Source organism: Sminthopsis crassicaudata, chromosome 1, assembly GCF_048593235.1.
Source record: "Sminthopsis crassicaudata isolate SCR6 chromosome 1, ASM4859323v1, whole genome shotgun sequence".
Classification (NCBI taxonomy): domain Eukaryota; kingdom Metazoa; phylum Chordata; class Mammalia; order Dasyuromorphia; family Dasyuridae; genus Sminthopsis; species Sminthopsis crassicaudata.
In genome coordinates this window covers 636,282,158-636,302,562 of record NC_133617.1, presented here as the reverse complement: position 1 = coordinate 636,302,562, position 20,405 = coordinate 636,282,158, and the positions used below count along the sequence as shown (strand labels likewise).

At 30.2% G+C, this 20,405-nt stretch overlaps 1 protein-coding gene across 13 annotated transcripts in view; it reads right to left on the bottom strand.

Moving 5' to 3' along the window:
• The window catches only part of KDM4C (lysine demethylase 4C), a 433,156-nt gene that overhangs the window by 263,839 nt on the left and 148,912 nt on the right, over positions 1–20,405 (bottom strand). For all 13 annotated transcript variants that reach the window (XM_074282887.1, XM_074282892.1, XM_074282890.1 and 10 more), the window contains 2 exons: positions 13,908–14,011; positions 7,698–7,835 (listed from right to left, as the gene is read on the bottom strand). In XM_074282887.1, coding sequence (XP_074138988.1) covers positions 7,698–7,835; positions 13,908–14,011 — 242 coding nt within the window. The remainder of the gene's footprint in view (positions 1–7,697; positions 7,836–13,907; positions 14,012–20,405) is intronic.

The window sequence follows — 20,405 nt, the reverse complement described above, 5'->3', positions numbered from 1 at the left end:
CATTGAGACAGTTTGAAAAGGGCTAATTTCACATGAAAACACAATTAATTCAAATACCTTATTTCCACAAATTATGCCAGGAAAAAATAGCCAGAAGCACTGGAAAAGGTACAGATTGACAGAATCCACAAAAATGTCAGCAAAGAATCCCAAATTTAACTGCCCCAAGAAATATGGCTTCCAGTTTTACAGAACATTGATGCAAAGAAGCAATTTTATAAGAAATCAGAAAGAAACGATTTATAAATCAGTGAAATCAAGTTCAAATTGTACAAGATGGCAAACTGATAATGAAAAATGTAATTTAAAAAATTGAAATATAAAATAGAAACTAAGGAAAGAAAACTGGTTTACCCTAAAGGAAAACACTATAAAAGGCTTACCATACTCTGACATTAAAATGCTCTTGTGATAAGTCATTCAATCAATAAGCATCTATTAAAATTTCTATGTGCCAGGTAGTATACCAAATGCTAGAATGAAGGAGGAAAAAAAAAAAAAAACATACATATATATACACACACACACATATATATATGTATATATATATATTCTTCTTGCCCTAAGAGGGAAAATATTAATAGTGGAAAGAACTGAAAAAGATCTCATTCAGAACATCTGACATGAGTGGAATCTTAATGGAAGCCAGGGAAAATAAAAGGTAGAGATGAAGATGGAAGAAAATTCTAAGGATGGGGACACCAAACAGTGCAAAGGCACAAAGTCTTAGTGAGATGAAAATCAGGTTAAAGTCACTGGATTATGATTTGTGTGGAAGACAGTAAAGTGTAAGAATATTGAAAAAAATAGAAAGAAGCTACACAGTGAAGAGCTTGAAATGTCAAATAAAATCCTTCATATATGATGCTATGATAATTGAGAAGTCATTTTACTGAGTGACAGTTTAGTAAGTAAGGGGTAACATGGCCTTACCAAGCTTTAAGAAAATAATTCTGACAGGTAATGTATTCCACATTAGAATAGGGATCACTTTTGAGGCAGGGAAACTAATGAGCTAACACCTTAGTCTGGTGAGAAATCACTATGGCCTACACTATGGTGGTAGCTGTATAACAGAAGTATGTATATAAGAAATATGAGTAAGTCAGAAATGACAAGATTCTTTTCAATAAAAGGATATGTGGAGTGAATGCAAGTGAGGATAACAGAGAGGATAACTGAGAGGATAACAGAAATTTAGAAGAATGGACAATGGGAAAAGCCCTGTCTTAGATATATTAAGTTCAAAATGTCCAAAAGGATAGAGTAATTTGGGACTAGAGTTAAGGTTGGATATAGATCTTCAATAATCAATATAGAAACTTGAAGTAAGTGTATATAGTATAAAACAAAAGAAGAGCATAGAATAAATCCTTGAAGACTTGTTTCCTAACAGTTAAAATAGAAATCTTAGCAGTGACTTCTTAAATGATTTATTAAGTAATATTGTTATTTTTTTTTGTGATGATATGCAGTTATCTGTCAAGAACAAAGAGAATTAGTTTTAGTAATCATCATAAACATTAATTAAAAAGACTAGACAAGAATTCAAGAAAAGGGGATGGAAGGGGGGGGGGGGGAAGGAAGATGGCAAGGAAGCAATCAAGAGAGAAATAGAAAGACCTGACTAAAGTGTTTTGAGTTCAGAATTGCTGAAGAGGTGTTAGAGAGTTGAACTCAACTGAATTTTAATTTTCATTCCTTAACTTGGGGAAAAATAAACACCAAAGCAATAGAAGCTATAATCAAACAAGGATAAAGGTAATTGAAATATATACAACTCAGGGCAAACTGGGGTAAATTAAACAACTTTCAAATCTACAGACTAATCTTACAATAAAATCCCTATACAATCATCCTTTAAAGTCCAACTCAAACAATATCTCCTCCTTGAAGCTTTCCCAAAGCTGGCCTTGCAATTCTTAAATTTTAACTCCTTTTTAAAGCAAAAATATGTTAAGATCCAATCACTGTCATCCAATTTTGCTTAAATATTTATCATTTTCTCAAGGGGTGAGAGAAGGAAATCAGGAAATGCCTAGAGTTTAAAGTTATCTATAAAACTGAATCAAATTTATAAGAATACAAATCATTTCCCAATTAATAATGGTCAAAGGACATGAAAAGTCAAATGTCAGATGAAATTAAAGCCATCTATTTAGTCAAATGAAAAAATGCTCTAAATCACTATTGATTAGAAAAATGCAAATTAAAATAAGTCTGAGATACAACCTCATACTTATCAGATTGCCTAAGAAGACAAATATAATGATAAATGCTGATGTAAAAAATTTTACACAAAATGCCTTTTTATATAAAAAAATTTAATAATATCTAACAATTTTATGGTGCTGTAAGAATTACAAAGTACTTTACATAGATATTTCATTTTATTTTTACAACATCTAAGGAAGATAGATGCTATTATCATCCTTATTTTACAGTTGAGAAAAGTGAAGTTGACAGAAATTAAAGTTTTTGCTCAGGTTAACAAAGCTATTAAGAATCTAAAACAGGATCCAAAGGGAGGGTCTTTGAGTCTAAGCCTGATATTCTATTCATTAAAGCCGCCTACCTTCCACTCTGATAAAATTCTAAAATTCAGAAGCAAAAAAGGGGTCTTTTTAAAAAAAATATGATTAAAGAAGAGACAATGTGACAGTGACAATGATACTGAACTAACCTCAGGTCCAGGAATACCTGTGTTAAAAATCAAATTTTCAATACATACTGGCAAAACTAATCACTTAGGAAATTCTCTCAAGCAATGGAGTGAAGTTCTTTTCAAAGTTTCTACCTTGATAGAAGGAACTATGTTTATTTCATAGGACATTCCCCATTTAACTCCTTTTTTAGAATTCTCTATACCAATGATATTATAGATTTCTTCATTATTATTTTGCTAATTCACACTCGCCTTCAAAAGCTAAGAGTTATATATAACATTATTAATGGAAAAACATTAGAAGCTTTCCCAATATACTTCCCCACAATAAGGCAACATTTCTAAAAATGGTAGTGAACTCTACAATACATGTGATATTAATTAATATAATTAGTCATATTAAAACCAAAACCACAGAATTACATCTACATAAAATAAAACCTTTGACAAAATGTAATATTCATAGTAATTATAATAAAAATAGCAAACATGCATATAGTGCTTTAGATGTTTGCAAAGCAGTTTCCTTACATCATCAGGTAATTTCTATTAACAATCACATTTTACAGATGAAAAACCTGAGTGGTAAACAAGATTAAGGAAAGAAAAGTTTAAAAAGAAACAAATATAAAATTATCATACAGTATGCAGTATGCAACAAAATAAAACCATAAAAAATATTGGTATTCCTATGTAGCAATAACAAAAATGAAGAAAATAAAATAAAAAGTCCAGTAAAGACTCATACTTAATACTACACTCTATAATAAAATAAAAAACAAATGTGAATAGGAAAATAATTCATTCTATAGTTAAGTTGCACCAAATTAATAATAATGGCAATAATTAAATACCTGCTGAGATTTAATATTATGTCAACAAATTAGCTTGTATTTTGTTTATACTACACAAAATATTAGCAAAATGAATTAAGAAGAATAAAAGAACTTTAATCTCAAGGAAAACAACTAAAGATGGAGAAATGAAGAAAGAATAGTATTCAAAACAAACTATATTATAATATGGTAATTATCAGAACTATTTGGGAATAACTGAAAAACAGAAGTGAAGTATCTCAATGACACAGACTCAGTAAGCAATCATCACCAACAGCTCAATAATTCAATTTTTGATAAATCCAAGAATACACATTATCTGGAGGGCCTTATAATTCAGTTAAAAAAACTAAGACATCTAAAAGCACTTTGTCAAAATCTATAGGAATAGTTTTATTTGCCCAAAGTATTATATGTTATGTTATGTTATATACTTAACTACATAAAGAGTTACATCAGACAAAAATATAAAATAAAAAATGAAGATATCTTTGACAACTTTAACTAGGAAAAGAAATTCTAAATAAACAAAACAAAGCAGATAATTTGGATTACAGGATACTGAAAAATCAGTTCAGAATGGGTGTCAGAGAACCTTTCAGTAAACTTTCCCATGATCCCTTACTCCAGTAGCTTCCTATCCCTCCAGGAACAAATATAAAGCCTCCTAAAAGTCTTTAAATTGGACTAAGACTTTTAGGATATTTGGCTGCTTATTAATTTAAAGTTTATTATAATACAACCTCTTCCTATCTTTCTGATCTTCTTAAATGTTACTTCCCTCTACATATTTTACAATCCAGCAAAGTGATCTCCTTGTTAGTCCTTATATCTTTGTACTTCCAATCTAATATATCTATGCCTCTTGGCTTTCTTCAAGATGCAGCTCAAATCTCACCTTCCGTAGCAAGAAGTCTTCCTAGTCCCTCCAGGTGCTAGTACCTTCTCATCTCATTATATTTCATCTATTCTACAGATATCTTTTATGCTCTGCTCTGTGAAGATGGAACTCTTTTTGCTTTTCTTTGTAACTCCAGACTTTAGCAGAGTACCTAGCACATAAAAACTACTTAAAAAATTAAAAAGATCAAACATTCTTTGTATCCAACCAGGTGTTTTCTTAAATAAACATTTACTAAAATTTACTTTTGATTATAAAATAATGTTTATTTCATTTAATACAAAAAGAGGGTTTGGATTAAACCTAAAAACATGGTCATAAAAATACCTTTATAGTTTTCAAAGAGCTTCAATATATTGACTGTAATGATAATTCAAAGTTAGGTAGTATAGGTATTATTGAGTAGCTGCATGACAAAAGAACATTAAACTTGAAGTCGACATAGACTACAAAGTCCTATCTCATTTTGTCACTAAATCTCTCCAAATGGTAGTATCCTCAATTATTAAAGACACAAGAAAAAACAATGTATACTCTGCAAATATCATGGTCATTGACAGCTTTCCTTTCCTAGCTGCATTACATTTGTCCAAAAACTTTACAATTTCAGATGACTATAATTGTTTATTTTTCTAATTAACCACTTTATCCAAGGGCCAATATATCACAGTGGCAAGAACACTGCTCTTGGTGTTCGAAGATACCAATTACAACACCTCTGTGAACATAAGGAAGTCATCAACTTCTTATGTCTTAATGTACTCAGCTATAAAATGAGAGGTTGAAAGAAATGGCTTTATATCTATGACCTTTTGTGAATTTTCTTCCTAGGTAGAGCTATATTTTTATAGCTTTATTTATTTATTTATATTTCTCCTTTTTTTTTTTTTTTTTAAATGATAAGATCTTCATTATCTGAATATCCATTATAAATTTATCTTGGTTAATATTCTAAATAAATTTCGTCCCAAACTATTTTCCACTACTTGTCCAAGGAGCTTTCAAAAATAGTTCTCCCCCTAAGAGATTTGTTCTTTATTTTAGTGAACCCTATTTATTGAACCGTTTTCCAATTTGTTGGATGATTACTAATCTATTCCACTGATATTTTTTTATCAATACTTAAATAATTTTAATGATTATTGTTTAGTATCCAGAAGTGGTATGATCTCTTCATTTCTATACTTTTTTTCATTATGTTCTTTGAGACTCTAGACCTTATTCCCCCTCCAAATGAACAGTAGTATTTATTCTAGTTCTATAAACATTTGATAGTTTTGATTTGTTCTTTTATTTATTAAACCTATATATTAATTTGGGAAATATTATCTTTTTTATTATAAGTATACCCCAAATATAAGTAATGACTACAGACTCAATTATTTAATCTATCTAAATTTCTATAAAATATGTTATGATTGTAAATACATCTTGATTGTAGTTACCTTATGATTTCTTTATCATTTCCTATTAATTTTGGTAGTAAAGAAATGCTAAAAAGCATAGGCAAAGAAAAGCTGTTTTAATAGTACAAAATTTTTATCTAAAACCAAAAGCTGGCAGTATTTGTGATAAACACTGTCATTTTTATCTCTAAAATCGAGATAAAAAAAGGATGTTTCCTTTTCCACATATAGTTCTAAAAATGCTAGTTAGAGAAATAAAACATAGAAAAGAAATCAAATATATAAACACTGCCAAAAAGGAGATGGAACAAATCCATATTTTTATTCGAGAGAAAATCCATAATTTTACTCTAGAGAAAACTCTAGATGATCAGCAAGAAAACCAATGAAATAATTAATAGCTTTAATAAAGTAGGACTCAAAATAAAGCCAAGAATTCTTTTTTTTTTTTTAAAGCCAAGAATTCTTATTAAAAAACAGCCTCACTTTCTTAAACTAATAACTCAGTTATATCTACTAACAGGAAAGGACTTATCAAAGGCAAGTCAGGCAACAAGCCAAAGAACAATATTATGCATAATGAGAATTAGCTCCGAATTCAGGAGCTGAAGTTGTTGAAATCATTCTTCTATAAATATTGAACTGTGAATAGCAAATAAACAAATTTTTTGAAAAACTACAATATCACTATGAAGACATTATTCAATTTCTTCAGTGTATATGCAAATGTGGTATTAAAACAAAATCTTTATTGGAGTACTTTAAAAGTACATATTTGAATAATTATCCAAATACCTTTATACTATTCAGTACTTTTTGTTATATATTATTTGAAGCAATACATCTACTTTAGCTCCTAAAAAAATAAAACAGCAGCTGCTTTTTAAAGAATCTCACTGCTTCTGTTAAAACAAAAAATTCTATGAAAAGTTTCTTGCTTTACTTAATGCCATGTACTAATTTAAAATTCATTTATATAATATATCTAAACTCTTTTTTGTCTTAATGATATTTCCTATTTTATTTCATAATTAATCATGTAAATAAATTCCATATTGTTTTTCAAAAGATTTTAGAAATTTTGACAAGTTACATGAGAAAAACTTTATATATCAATATATAATGAAGTAAATTATCATATATACTTTATATAATATGAGAGGTTTTCTGTTTGTCTTTAATTTTACACAGATGATCTAATATAGGTTATAGAAAATAAACAGATTCATATGGAAACTGCTCACTGCTAGGAAATACACATATACACGTGTGTACCATCATTTTAAAACTACTCTCAATTTAAAGCCACAGTTGCAGCCTCTGAATGAAAATACACAGCACATAAAAGAAATGTAAAATATTGGGCAAGAGATAACATTTCATATACCAAATAACCTAAAACTATATTTGTCCTGAAAATATATTTATTTCAATTTTAGAATGAAAAGACAATATCATACTATTAAGAGTTAATTTCTTTAACATATTTTATTAGTCACATTCTATTTTCACTAACAAGAATTTGTCTAAACTGTGGAATTCTAGTAAGTAGAAAAGTAAAAAAACAATTGTGCTATGGAAGCTTTATGCAAATTCCCTGCATTTCAGGGAGGAACATGACTATGAAACAGAAATAAGATAAAATATTATTTTGATAAAATTATTTCTCATTATAACTTTACATATCCTATATAAATAGGACAACAGGAAATTGCTTCCACATAAGTATATTTAGCTAGCACTAAATTTAACAAGTCTGAAGTATATTTTAACAATGAAAATTTTCAAAAGTACACAAAGTTTAGAAAAGCATTGCACATGTTAAATTTGGTACCACAATAACTAGCAATGATGTAAAATTTATGATTTATTTTTGTAACTTAACTCACCAATTTAGCCATTTTTCCATAATCAATCCATCTGACTGTAGCAAAATTTGTAGATTCTGCACAGTTGAATCCATGATTGAAACCAGCATGGTATCCATATGGGAAAGTGATCATAAATTCTCCAGCCTCTTGAGTGACCTGCATCATAGCATAATATGCAATATGTCTAATTTTAAAAAGCTTAAACCAAGAAGAAACACAATTAACAGTATATAGTATTTTAAGTATAAAAAAAATTTCTCCCCTAATAGATTTTTTTAATAGCTCTCATGTCCCATTAAATTACTTAAAACTTCCATAATTAATCTGCTAAAATCATTTTTTAAACTCTAGAAAAAGGAAATAAGTGAGCAGGGGAGAGATTTTAGTTAAAGGATCTTATAAAATTCAAGTCTATTACACAGAAAATTTTGAAAAGTTTCTCTGATCTCTTTAAACTATTTACATAATTTTGACCTTGCTATACACAAATGCATTTTTATAATAAATTTTAATTATTATGAAGTATTATTTATATTATGCAAATAATAACCACCATTATTAGTAATAACACTACTATTGATAAAAATAATTCTTCAGCTTTTTCAGCCATCTCTGACTCTTTGTGACCCCATTTTTTGTGCACTTTTCTTGGCAAAGGTCCTGAAGTAGTTTCCCACTTCCTTCTCCAGTTTCTTTTACAGATATGGAAATTGATTCACAAAGGTTTAAGTGACTTGCCCAGGGTTACACAGCTAATGTCTGAGGTCAAATTTGAACTCAGATCTTTGTGACTCCAGGCCCAGAACTCTATCCACTGTGCCATCTAGTTGGCCCTATAAAAATAGTAGCTAATATCAAAACCTATAACTTAAAAGTTTTATAAAGTTCTTTTCATATTCTATCTCATTTGATTGTAATATCCTTATTAAGTTAGAATTTGCCCAGAGTTAATTCTCATGGCAAGATCTAAATTTAGGTCTTACTGTGTGACCCAGCTGTCCAAGAAAACACTGAATTATGCCTAATCTATAAGTCAACTATGAAGAATATGTATGTGCTTACATGTGAACATTTATACAGCTATATATTTATACAAGCTACGTACATGCAAGTCTCATTAGAAAGTTAATTGCCTAAACAAACTATTGTATTCCTCTCAGTTACCCGCTTGATTACAACTTTTACTACCAGATTATTTGTCCTTTTGGATTACTTCAGCAATTTTTTATCTTATTTACATAATAGATTAATATATGATATATGTAATTATTTGTTATGATGTTTTAGTTTGTACATTATAAAAATATTTATTTCATTCATTTGATTTTGATAACAAATTAAATTTATTCCAAGATAATGCAGAACAATACACATAATTAAGAAGATTGCCTAAAAATAAATATCAATATGGTATTTTTGCAGGGAAGAGGAAACATGGGTTGTTTTGAAAAATGAAGAGTGTTGGTTTTTGTGGGGTTTTTTTTACATCAAACCAATCAATATAGGTTCTACACATGCGAAAAAATGGGAAAAATAAGCACCAGCCCTGAAGTCAAGAGAAGTCAAATATGGACTCAGACACTTAACACTTCCTAGCTATGTGAACCTTGGCAAGTCACTTAACCTCAGTTGCAGGCAGGCAGGCAGGCAGGCAGGCAGGAAGGAAGGAAGGGAAGTAGGGAGGGAGAAAGGGAGGGAGAAAAAACAGGAAAGATAACAATAAAAAAATCCTGGAAAATGTACGTAAACAATTTTGTATGATGAAGTTTTTTTTTATTCCTTAAGATTAACCAAATATTTAAGGTTTTTCCATGAAGAGCTATATTTAGCTAGTTTCCTTCCATTCACTATCTAATAAATGAATGCTAACATTATAAATCCCAGCTGTTAATACTTCCTTCACATCTCAATGTCATCCCCATCCAGAATTATTCAAAAGCTAAGCATCCAATATTATTATTTTAAAAGGCAACCAAAGTAATAGCTAATTGGTCTACTTAAATATATATATATATTTTTTTTATCACTAGCTTCTTTGACAAGTGATGAAGCCTATAGGTCCCCTTTTGAGAATAATGTTTATAAATAAATGAAATACTAAATTTTAGATAAGAATTCAGTTAAAATTAAGATACAACTTCCATCCAAAACTGAAATCTATCCTTGGATTCCTTACCCGTATGTACTCAAGTTTAATTCAATTTGAGGATAAAAAAATATTATTTGTACAATTTATGAAAACAGTATAAATGGTATCTCTTTCATTCCGAATATGGTATATTTAGCCACTGTAAAGGAGGAAATGCTTCTCTATAACTTCTAGTGTATATCAGAATGAAAATTACCAAACTAGTTTAAAATTCTTAGTATATTCCAGTATAATTACTGAACTACTATACTGAACTATACTACAATAAACTCTCAGAGAAAAATTGGTAAGTTCCAAGTCCAAACTGGCACTCTGACCATTTAGAATCCATTTGGCAGGAATCTGGATGAGGGAGCTCAAATACACCAAGAGTTCCTTATCACAATGTGGAAGAAACCATATTTCTTAGGGATTAGCAGCATAGAATTACAGGGTTTGTTTTTTTTTTTTTTAATCAAGCCATTGTAACTATAAAATTAGGATGATGGAATGTGATAATAAACTTTGGTCAGAAATGAGCATTTACACACAAATTTTTTCTCACAGTGTCACCAATAAATTAAAGCAAAATATACCTAGAATGTTTTACCATGTTAGTTGTCTACTGAGATATACATTTATTGTTCATATCAATCCATACCCTATCACAACAAAATTTTTCAAAACTTTTTTTAACAGTTCAATGAGATTTGCTTTTCTAAAACTAAAAATGCTTAAGGTCAATAATTTCCTAATTTTTGACTGCTGATCAAGAATTCTATCTCAAGCTTAACTGCATGACTTACATGGTACCTCCAAAGAGAATTATAAAGTTCTCTATAAAAAACCTGGCCTTTTCATTTGATTTAAGATAATAACAGGCTTTATATCTGGGAAGCAACATGGTGTAGTTAATAGAATGAAAACCATTTCTAGCTTATAGAGTCAAAGAACCTGGAATCACAATCCTAGCCGTGTCTACCACACAACGTTTTAGACCATGTCAATATGCTTTTCTAGCCTGTTTTCTAACTTGTAAGATGAATGTGTAAGACTATATGATTTCTAAGGTTCTTTCCAGCTTGAAACCCTATGATTGTAGAAGGGCATTGTCTAAAAAGAACAATCAAACTTATGTGAAGGGATTTTCTGTTATTCTGACCAACATGATAAAAAGCAATTGAATAAAGAATATTTCCAACTGGAAGTCTTATAAACGGGACAGAAATGAGCGCATATATTTTATTTGGGAACAAATAAGAAAATGAGGTGCAAATTTGTCACCCAATGATGGAGAAGTTATTACAATTCAGGAAAAACATGTATTTACATGTTTTTCTTACAGCATCAATAAATTCTTTCTTATACTTCATCTCCATCTTTCATACTGATTATGTGAAGGCAAGAAAATAAAATACATAAGCTTGTATGATCATTTAAAGCTTTTTTAAAGGATGCTAAGCATATGTGCATACATATATACCATATATATACACATATAACTACAGGTGAGATATATGAATGTGATTTTGAATGGAATTTTAATGACACCAAAATAACATAGTAAAGTAAAAGTCATTTCACCATAAGCAATTCCTAAATTTACCTCACCACCCAGGCCCTGATGGATAATGTGGTAGCAGGGGTCCTATTGCAGTAATAGTAGCAGCTTACCTGTCACCTGGAAAGCATAAGCTTGCTTATCAGTGTTCAGCACATTTCCTGTTCCATTGCTCTAAGCCAAGAGAGATCTGTGATTCTCTCTATAGTCACATTCTCACTGAATCTCATTAATTATAGCTACATTTGGGAACAGGCTGACAGTACAAAATTCAGTCTTCTTAACTATTTCTCACACTTCTCACAAAATACTATCTTCAATACTCAGTGGAACTTTACAAGTTATCCTCCTTTATTCTTTAAAAAAAAAAAAGGCACCCTACTAACCAGGTATTTAAAAATTATCATTCATTTCAAAAGAATGTACTTCAAAAATAATACTCTTCTGGTGTTTGTAGGAACACGAAATACCAGATCAAATTATGCTGCCAAAATAAAGGGTTGTCTCTTCACTAATACATTTATAAAACTACAAGGAGAAAAAAAAGAGTAATCATTTATACTATAAAAGTAAAAATCACATTCCCATAAAATAATGTATTTTTAAGAAGATTTGGATAAAGTTGTAACAGTTAATAGCTTGTTCAGTAAGCTGAAATCATGAATAAAGGGGACAGTATTCTTTTATAGATTTAGGAGAGTATTATTATCTCACTTTTTTAAGAATCTCACCATATTCAAGGATGGTATTTTCATGCATGGAAATTTCCATCATAGATAGAAATCATTACGAGAACAAATGATAATCCTGTCTGTGGTTGTAATCTGAGGGGCCAATGACTTTTCCCTTTGTATCTTCCAAATAAAGAGAAACTCCAAACCAAGTTTTCTTCTATATTAAAATAAAGGTTATGTCAAAGGAAATCTAGAAATGATGCCTATACATGTATAAATAAGAGTGGTGTTAAGTACTCTAATACAAGCTATAGGACCATGAACATATCACATAACCTTTCATGGGCTCAAGCAACTTTTGTAGTTAACTGCAGACTTTTGTTTGCAAAAAAACAAGTCCCAGTGAAGGGACTTCCCACACAGAGAATTCTCTTCATTTGATGATATCAAATAAGATATTTGCACTCTCCTACAAAAATAAAATAAAATGGTTGACACAGTAAGCCTACAAAACCTTGCAAGGACTTAATTTAAGTTTCAATCAATCTTCTATGTCTCCAAAAACTCCCCATAGCAGAGCCACAAAACTACGGAACCTCCATTCTGAAAGACCAGCTCACTTAATCTGAACTGACTATTCATTCTAGTAACACAAAAAGTTCCTGATGATTCACAGCTGCCTTGAGTATCCAAAGGGCCTCAGGGCAAAAAATTACCACTTTCCCAGCATGCTAATGCAAAAAGCCTTACAATCATTACTGTCCTTAATATTCAGGCTGCTCCCTGTAGCCACAGCTCTTAATATTGCAAAAGGAAGGAGACAGCAATATCTACGCAAATTAACTCCAAGAGTGTAGTATTCTTACTTTATATAAGTAAAATTCAATCAAGTGTAGACATGTCACACTGAATAGTTCTCTCTTCAGTAGGAATAAGTTCAAGATTTTAGGTTTCAACCCATTCTATCTTATTAAGCACCATGGCTGTTCTTTCATTTGCTCTCCTCACTTCTTCGTTCTCAGGAGATTTACTTTAAAAAAGAATAATACTTTTACTATGCAGGATTAAGACGAGATGCTGATTTAGTCATACAAGTGAAAAGTTTCTAAGATAGAAAAAAAACAAGGATTGTGGTAAGGAACATCAAATAAAAAAGAATGAGACGAGAACAGATATTTTTAAATGTCTTCTTCAAGTAGCTAAGACTTTGAAATTTCTCAGAGAGAGATTTATCTGAGTAAAAGATTTTTTCATTTCAGTTTCTTCACATAAAAATACAGATGTTCAGTAAAAAAAAAAAAAAAAAAAAAATGGGTGAAACAGAACCTATAGGCACAAAGAAAAGCCTGATGAGCATCGAATTTTGCACAAATTAATCTAGAGAAGCATTCTAAAACAAAATAACATCCAATAAAATCATTCCTTAAATTTAGCTAGAATAAAAAAAGCCCATGTTTTATTATAAATCAGTGCACTATAGATTTGTCTTAAAATCTCTCCTAAAATCCAAAATTTTAGATTCCAATTATAGAATTCCTGCTTTAACCTAATAATCATTAATATTATCCCCCCATAAAAATCATAACATTTTTCCATAAAGGGTAAGTTTTTATTTAAATTTTAATTTTATTCAATTTAATTATAGTATACCATAAATTACATTTTTTTAAAAATAACTCTTTAAAAGATCAACGATTAGCACTTCAAATAAATATCAAATTAACATATTTTCTAAGAATTCATGTTTGAGGATGTCAACTATAACTTTTAAATTTCAAGATAAAAAGCCATGTCATTCTGTTTACTTTAAATTTATGTTAAACAGAAAACATAATGCTAGGATTTTAAAATGATTTCAAATATACCTTGTCAAAAGGAATGCCATATTTCTTCAATACTGAAGGAGATATTAGTGTCATCTTATGGCGAAGAAATGCATCACACCCTTGAGAGCTACTTGGGAAGAATCCTAAATAGAAAACAAGAAACATAACCACAATTGATTCAAATTACTATAACAAAGCTCAATTCCAAGTTTTGTTTTATTTTTTCTTCAAATTACAATTCAAATATAACATATTTACAGACTGTCATGTTAAACAGCATAATGACTATATGAGTCACAAAGAGAAAAATGTTGCAGAGATAGAAAGGAAAAGAGTAGATAACTGATTGGTTATTTAGGTTAGAAATAAAGAATAACTTTTAAGATTGTGAACCTCAATGAGCAAAAGGATGGTGGTGGTATTAAGAGAAAGTGAGCAGTTCAGGTCTTATCATTCTGTAGATGAAGAAACTGAGGCATGCAGAGATTAAACAACTTGCCCAATATCACAGAGATAGAAAGTCAAACAAATGAAATTTAAGTTAAGCTCCTGATCTGCATCTAGCAATATGTCTACTACACATGTTTATTTCTAGTACAAATGATGGCCTTACCTAAAAATTACTTTTAAGAATAGGTCCCATTACATGTATACATACATTGTATTTAATTTGTACTTTAACATATTGAACATGTATTGGTCAACCTGCCATCTGGGGGGGAGGAGGAGAAAGGAGGGGAAAAATTAGAACAAAAGGTTTGGCAATTGTCAATGTTGTAAAATTACCCATGCATATATCTGGTAAATAAAAACTATTAAAAAAAAAAAAAGAAGAAGAAGAAGAATAGGTCCCATTAAAACATTTAGGAAGCATCATATTATTCTATTTGTACACAATTTGAATTGAACTGAGTTTTTATATAAGATGACATGTGAAATATAATAAAAGTACTAAGAAGAAGCTGAGTCATAGAAATAATAGTTAATCAATAGATCTCTCATTTCCATCTTTCATCCTAAAAACAATCTACCTAACTAATTCTAGGATAATTAAGCAAGAATATAAGCATCTATTAGATACAGACCAATTTCTATGCCACCCTCAGTCAAACATCTAGTATATCATGACTCATAAACATGAATACAATGTTTTGCCTAAGTTTTAAATGAGGAAAACAACTTTTTCCTTGGTGGCATAGTATAGATTGAAAGCATATCATATCATTTCAATCATCTGTATCTTACTCTGAAAAAATCCTATTAAGTAAGGCTTCATTTACTCTATTAACTAAGTTAAAAATATACCAGTTTGTCAATTCTATTATTCACCTACGTAGCACTTCCTTACTCATAAGGAAGGGAGCTGACAAGCATCAGATTTTGGAAATTAAAAATTTAAGAAAAAAAGAAAGGAAAGGAAAAAGTGAAAAAATGTTAGAGAAGAAAGAGGAAGCTGAAAAAGGAAGTTTGGAAAGCAGCAGAAGAAAAACAGAAAAAAGAAAGAGAACAAGAGAATTATGTAATAAAAAGATGGTGTGAAGTTAGAATATGATATTGGTCAGAAGCTAAATTGGGGGAAAAAAATCTTGTAATATGCAGTATCTTAAGTACTTCATATTAGCATAGAATTGATAATTACAGCTGGTCACCTAAATTATGATTCATTTCACGCTGCAAAAACATTTTACCCATTATATTAAGAATTAAAACTGAATTTCACTTTAAAATAGTTGGCTCAGTAACTAGACATTATTTTCAATGCTTGCAGTTTGTTCAACAGAAATGTTTTCATCAAGTATACATACCAATTTTGAAATAAATATTAATATAATCACATAATATAAAACTGATTTTAAAATGTTTTATGAAACATAAAATAATTACAGCATTTTGAAACAATTCAATATTCTTAAAGGTACTCAATGGATATCCATGCTAAAGACACATCTCATTAATAGACAGAAACAGTAAAGAAGTCAACAGGCTTAATAAGAAAAAATTATTCTAATTAATTTTTGAGATAAAGGCTAGCAACATTTTTAACTGGGGAGGCAAGATAAACAATGTTCTTACTAAACTTACAACTATATATTAATTTTATAATCATATCTCTGAAAAGATTCCCTATAAAAACAAACATACTGTTTCTATTATTGTAGTTTTATTTTGTTTGCAATTTATTTTTAAGAGGTCTTCGAAATCATTCAAAATTTATCAAGTCACCACTATGTAGTAGATGATATTGTCCTCTGGGTAAACCAGCGAACAGTAACAGGCTCCAATTTTTTGTTTTTTTACATCTAACATTGATCTCTAACCAATCAATAAAGCCTGTCTAACTCAAATAGTTGTTTTCTTAATCAACCTTCATGTCAACATCAACTTCTCAGTCTTACTTGTTCCCAAAGTCCAATCTGTTGTCAAGTCTTGTTTCTACTTTCATGAGTGTTACACATAATCGCCTATTCAACATTCACGCAACTACCACTCTTGTAGAGGGCCATCATCACTTCATGCTAGATTATAGCAATTGTACCTTAAATGATCTTCTTGCCTCAAATATCTCCCCACTCCAACCCTCCATTCATCTATTAAGCAATTTTCCCAAAGCTTAAATCCAACCATTTTACTTGACTCCCCTAATCAGTAAGTTTCAGGATCAAATATAAACTCTTTGTGCAGCATTTAAAGGTCATCATAACCTGGTCTCTTGTATTTCCGGTCTTTTACACCTAATACCTCTCCTTACTGAAAACGATGATCCAGATGCACCAGCACCTTGAAGTTCATTGAGCACAATAGCCCACTTTCCATCTGCAAGCTTTGCACTTTTGTCCATGTCAGGCATGCTCTGTACTCTTAACTTTACTTCTTAGTTCCCATGATTGCTTTCCAGACTCAGCTCAAAAAGTACTTTACGCAAGAGGCTTTTCCCATCCCACTTCCAACTGTTAGTACCTTTTGTTTTCAGATGACTATTATCTATTCTGAATATAGCTTATATATACTTAATTATTTACATTTCGTCCAAGCACAGGGACTAATTTTTTTCTTTCTTAATTTCCCTAAGTATTTAGAAGAGCACCTGGCACATAGTAAGTCTTTAATAAATGTTTGTTGATAAACTGAAAGGAAAAGTAAAACTCCATTAAAGAAGAACAAAACAATATCTTCATTTATCTTCACTTCTACCAGTTTTCATTATCCCTTTTTACTCATATGAATCTCCTGTTTCTCCAAAACAAAGCATAAAACTTCAGAAGAAAAAAAAAACTATCTTAGATGCCAATTTAAGTAACTTTCAAGCCCTCACCTAACAACTTCCTCTCACTCATCATTCACAAAGTGAGCAAATATAGCATCAAGCATCTGACTCAAAAATAGCCTTTCAAGCCTAAAGCCTAAAGGATTTTAATTTTATGTTATCATTACACTGTCTGCTGAACTTTAGGTTGCTTAATTTCTCTCCTTTACTTCACTACTTTAGACATGATATTTCTATTTGTACCTCAAACAATTAACAAGTCAAATTAAAATTAAAGAACAATAAATCTTTAAATTTTTCATGTTAAAAAAGGAATACAGTGGCTCTCGTCAACAATGAGATAATTCAAACCAGTTCCAATTGTTCAGTGATAAAGAGAGCCATCCATACCCATACATCCATATCCATACTGTAGAACTTGAGTATGGACCATAACATAGCATTTTCACTCTTTCTGATGCTGTCTGCTTGCATTTTCTCTCTCAGGTTTTTTTTTCTTCATCCAATTTTTCTTGTGCAGCAAGATAACTATAACTGTTTATACATATATTGGACTTAACATATATTTTAACATATTGAACAAGTATTGGGACTACCTGCAATCTAGGGGAAGGGGAAGGAGGGAAAATTTGGAACAGAAGGTATTGCAAGGGTCAATGTTAAAAAATTACCCATGTATATGTTTTGTAAAAAAAGAAAAAAAAAAGCTTTAATAAAAAAATAAAATTTTAAAAATAAATAAGAAAAACAGAAAAAATTCAAAGTAGCCCAGCTTAATTAAATTTAAAACGCAATAAATACAGCTTAGAAATTATTCTCACTTTTAAAAATAGCTCACAGTCTATATTTTCCACTGAAATAAACCTCATCAGAATTAACAGGGTAAATGATACTGCTCTTAATAAGACAGTAATGCTATAAAATAGTGACGGGAAACTGGAAATTGAGTGGATATCGATCATTTGGGGAATGGCTAAGTAAGTTATGGTATATGAATGTGGAACATTGTTGTTCTACAAGAAATGATGAGCAGCTGATTTCAAAAAAGCCTGGAAAAACTTACGTGAACTGATTCTGAGTGAAGAAAGAAGAACCAAAAGATTGTATACAAGAAGATGATTACATAATGATCAACTGTGATGGATTTGGATGAATGTGATTCAAGACAATTCTGATGGACTTGGGATGGAAAATGCCAACACATCCAGAGAAAAAAGTATGGAGACTAAATGTGAATCAAAGCAAAGTATTTTCACAGGTTTTTGTTTGTTTGTTTGTTTGTTTCTATCTTGTGGTTCTTTCCCTTTTGGTCTGATTTTTCTTTCATAGCATGACAAATATGGAAATATATTTAACAGAATTGCACGTTTATCTTCATATGGTTTACTGTCTTGGGGGATGGGTGGTAAGGGAGTAGGCAGAAAAATTTAGAACATACATTCTTACAAAAATGAATGGTAAAAATTATCTTTACATGTATTTGGAGAAATAAAATATTATTGAGAAAAAAATTTGTATAAGACAGCAATGAGTTTATACCTGTTTAATATAAAAATATTTTTTGGGAAAGTAAGCCCTTAAATCTATAAAAAATAATTGTGTTTAAAATTTTCAAGGTAGGAAATACATACACATTAACAAAACACATACATACATACATTCACACATCCTTAAGTTGCTCTTTTTAGAAAAATTCAATGCAGAGAAATAGATTAGGTATAGATATGGCACATAAAAAATCCATCAATTTGAATATTTACTTAATGGAAAAGAAAGCCTCAGCATCAAAGTAACATACTAGGGGAAGACAATATTATTGTGTTCTATTCACACTTTACTAGCACAGTATGACAAAAATGTTAACCAATCTTTGAGAAATTAGGCATTTGATCTATATTCTTTTTATCTATCTTCAAAACAGAGATAATAGTAATTCAGCTTCTTACTGTATTTGGTATTTTAAAATGCAGGTGTTAAAATTAGTGAAAAAATCTTATGGCTATATATCATTGCTATCCTTCTCAAAAACTAAGTAGAAGTTTCTCCACTCAGCCCATCTTTCTCGTACTCACAAAATGTTGGGAGAATAACATTATAAAGTAGGATAATCTAGGTGTTCCAAACAATAATCTAAAGCTACATCTCAGTCCCACAGCTTCTTTTAATAACAAGTTTTTAGAATATATGTTTCAACTGTTCCTGTAATTTTCAAGAAGTAAAAACAGTGCCTTCTAGAAAAACAGTATATTTTTTCCCCTATAAGAAAAGGTCTGAAAAGGCAACCATTGTCAAAGTAAAGTTATGTCTATACAAGACTTAATTTGGTTATTTCTAAATCACACACACACACAAAAAAGTTTGATTGATTATATATGAGGGGATTGAAGAAAGAATTTAAGAAGAAAAACTATCAATTTCTCCACTGTCTTCTAGTTGCTTCCTCCTTTTGGAAATACATTCATGTCTCAGCAGCTAAAGCAGCCATATTACTATTACCCTCCTTTCATATCAAACTTCTTGAGAAAGCATAATCTGTGCCACCACTTAATATCTTCTCAGTCTTCTAATGTTTTTGTAGTTGAGTTCCAAGTACAGCATTTAATTAACACTTAACTAAAATTTAACTAAAACTGCTCTTTCCAAAGTTATCAATGATTTCTTAAGTACAAGCCAATGGCCTTTCCTGACCATAAATTAAATGTCTCATTCTTAAGTTTAAGACATCTTGAACTCAATACATCCAAAAGATGTATTATCTTTTCATCCTAAAAACTCCCCTTATTCAAACTTGAAACTAGAATTGTCAAGGAATAAATACCACCATCCTTCCTATCATTCAGCCTCAAAACTTAGGTATCATCCTGAATTACTCAAATTTATGCAACATATCCAATCTGTTACCCCATCTTATTTCTACCTTTGAAAACATTTCTCTCATATGCTCTCAACTGTCCATTATATATATATATATAGGTGCTACCTTGAAGCAGGTAAATTAACCTAAACTAAATTACATGGTTTCCTGCCTTAAAATTTTTTTCCCTATCATCCATTCACCACATATTGCTGAAGTGATACTAATAAAGTAGTGATCTGATCATGTCACTCATCCTACCCACTAAATTCAGTAGCTCCCTGTTATCTCCAAGATCAATATAGAATCATCCAATTAATTTTCAAAGTCCTTATTGATCTAGCCACCTTCTGTTTTCCAATGTTCTCACACTTTATTCTCCCCCAAGTATTCAATGATTCAATTATATAATCCTTTT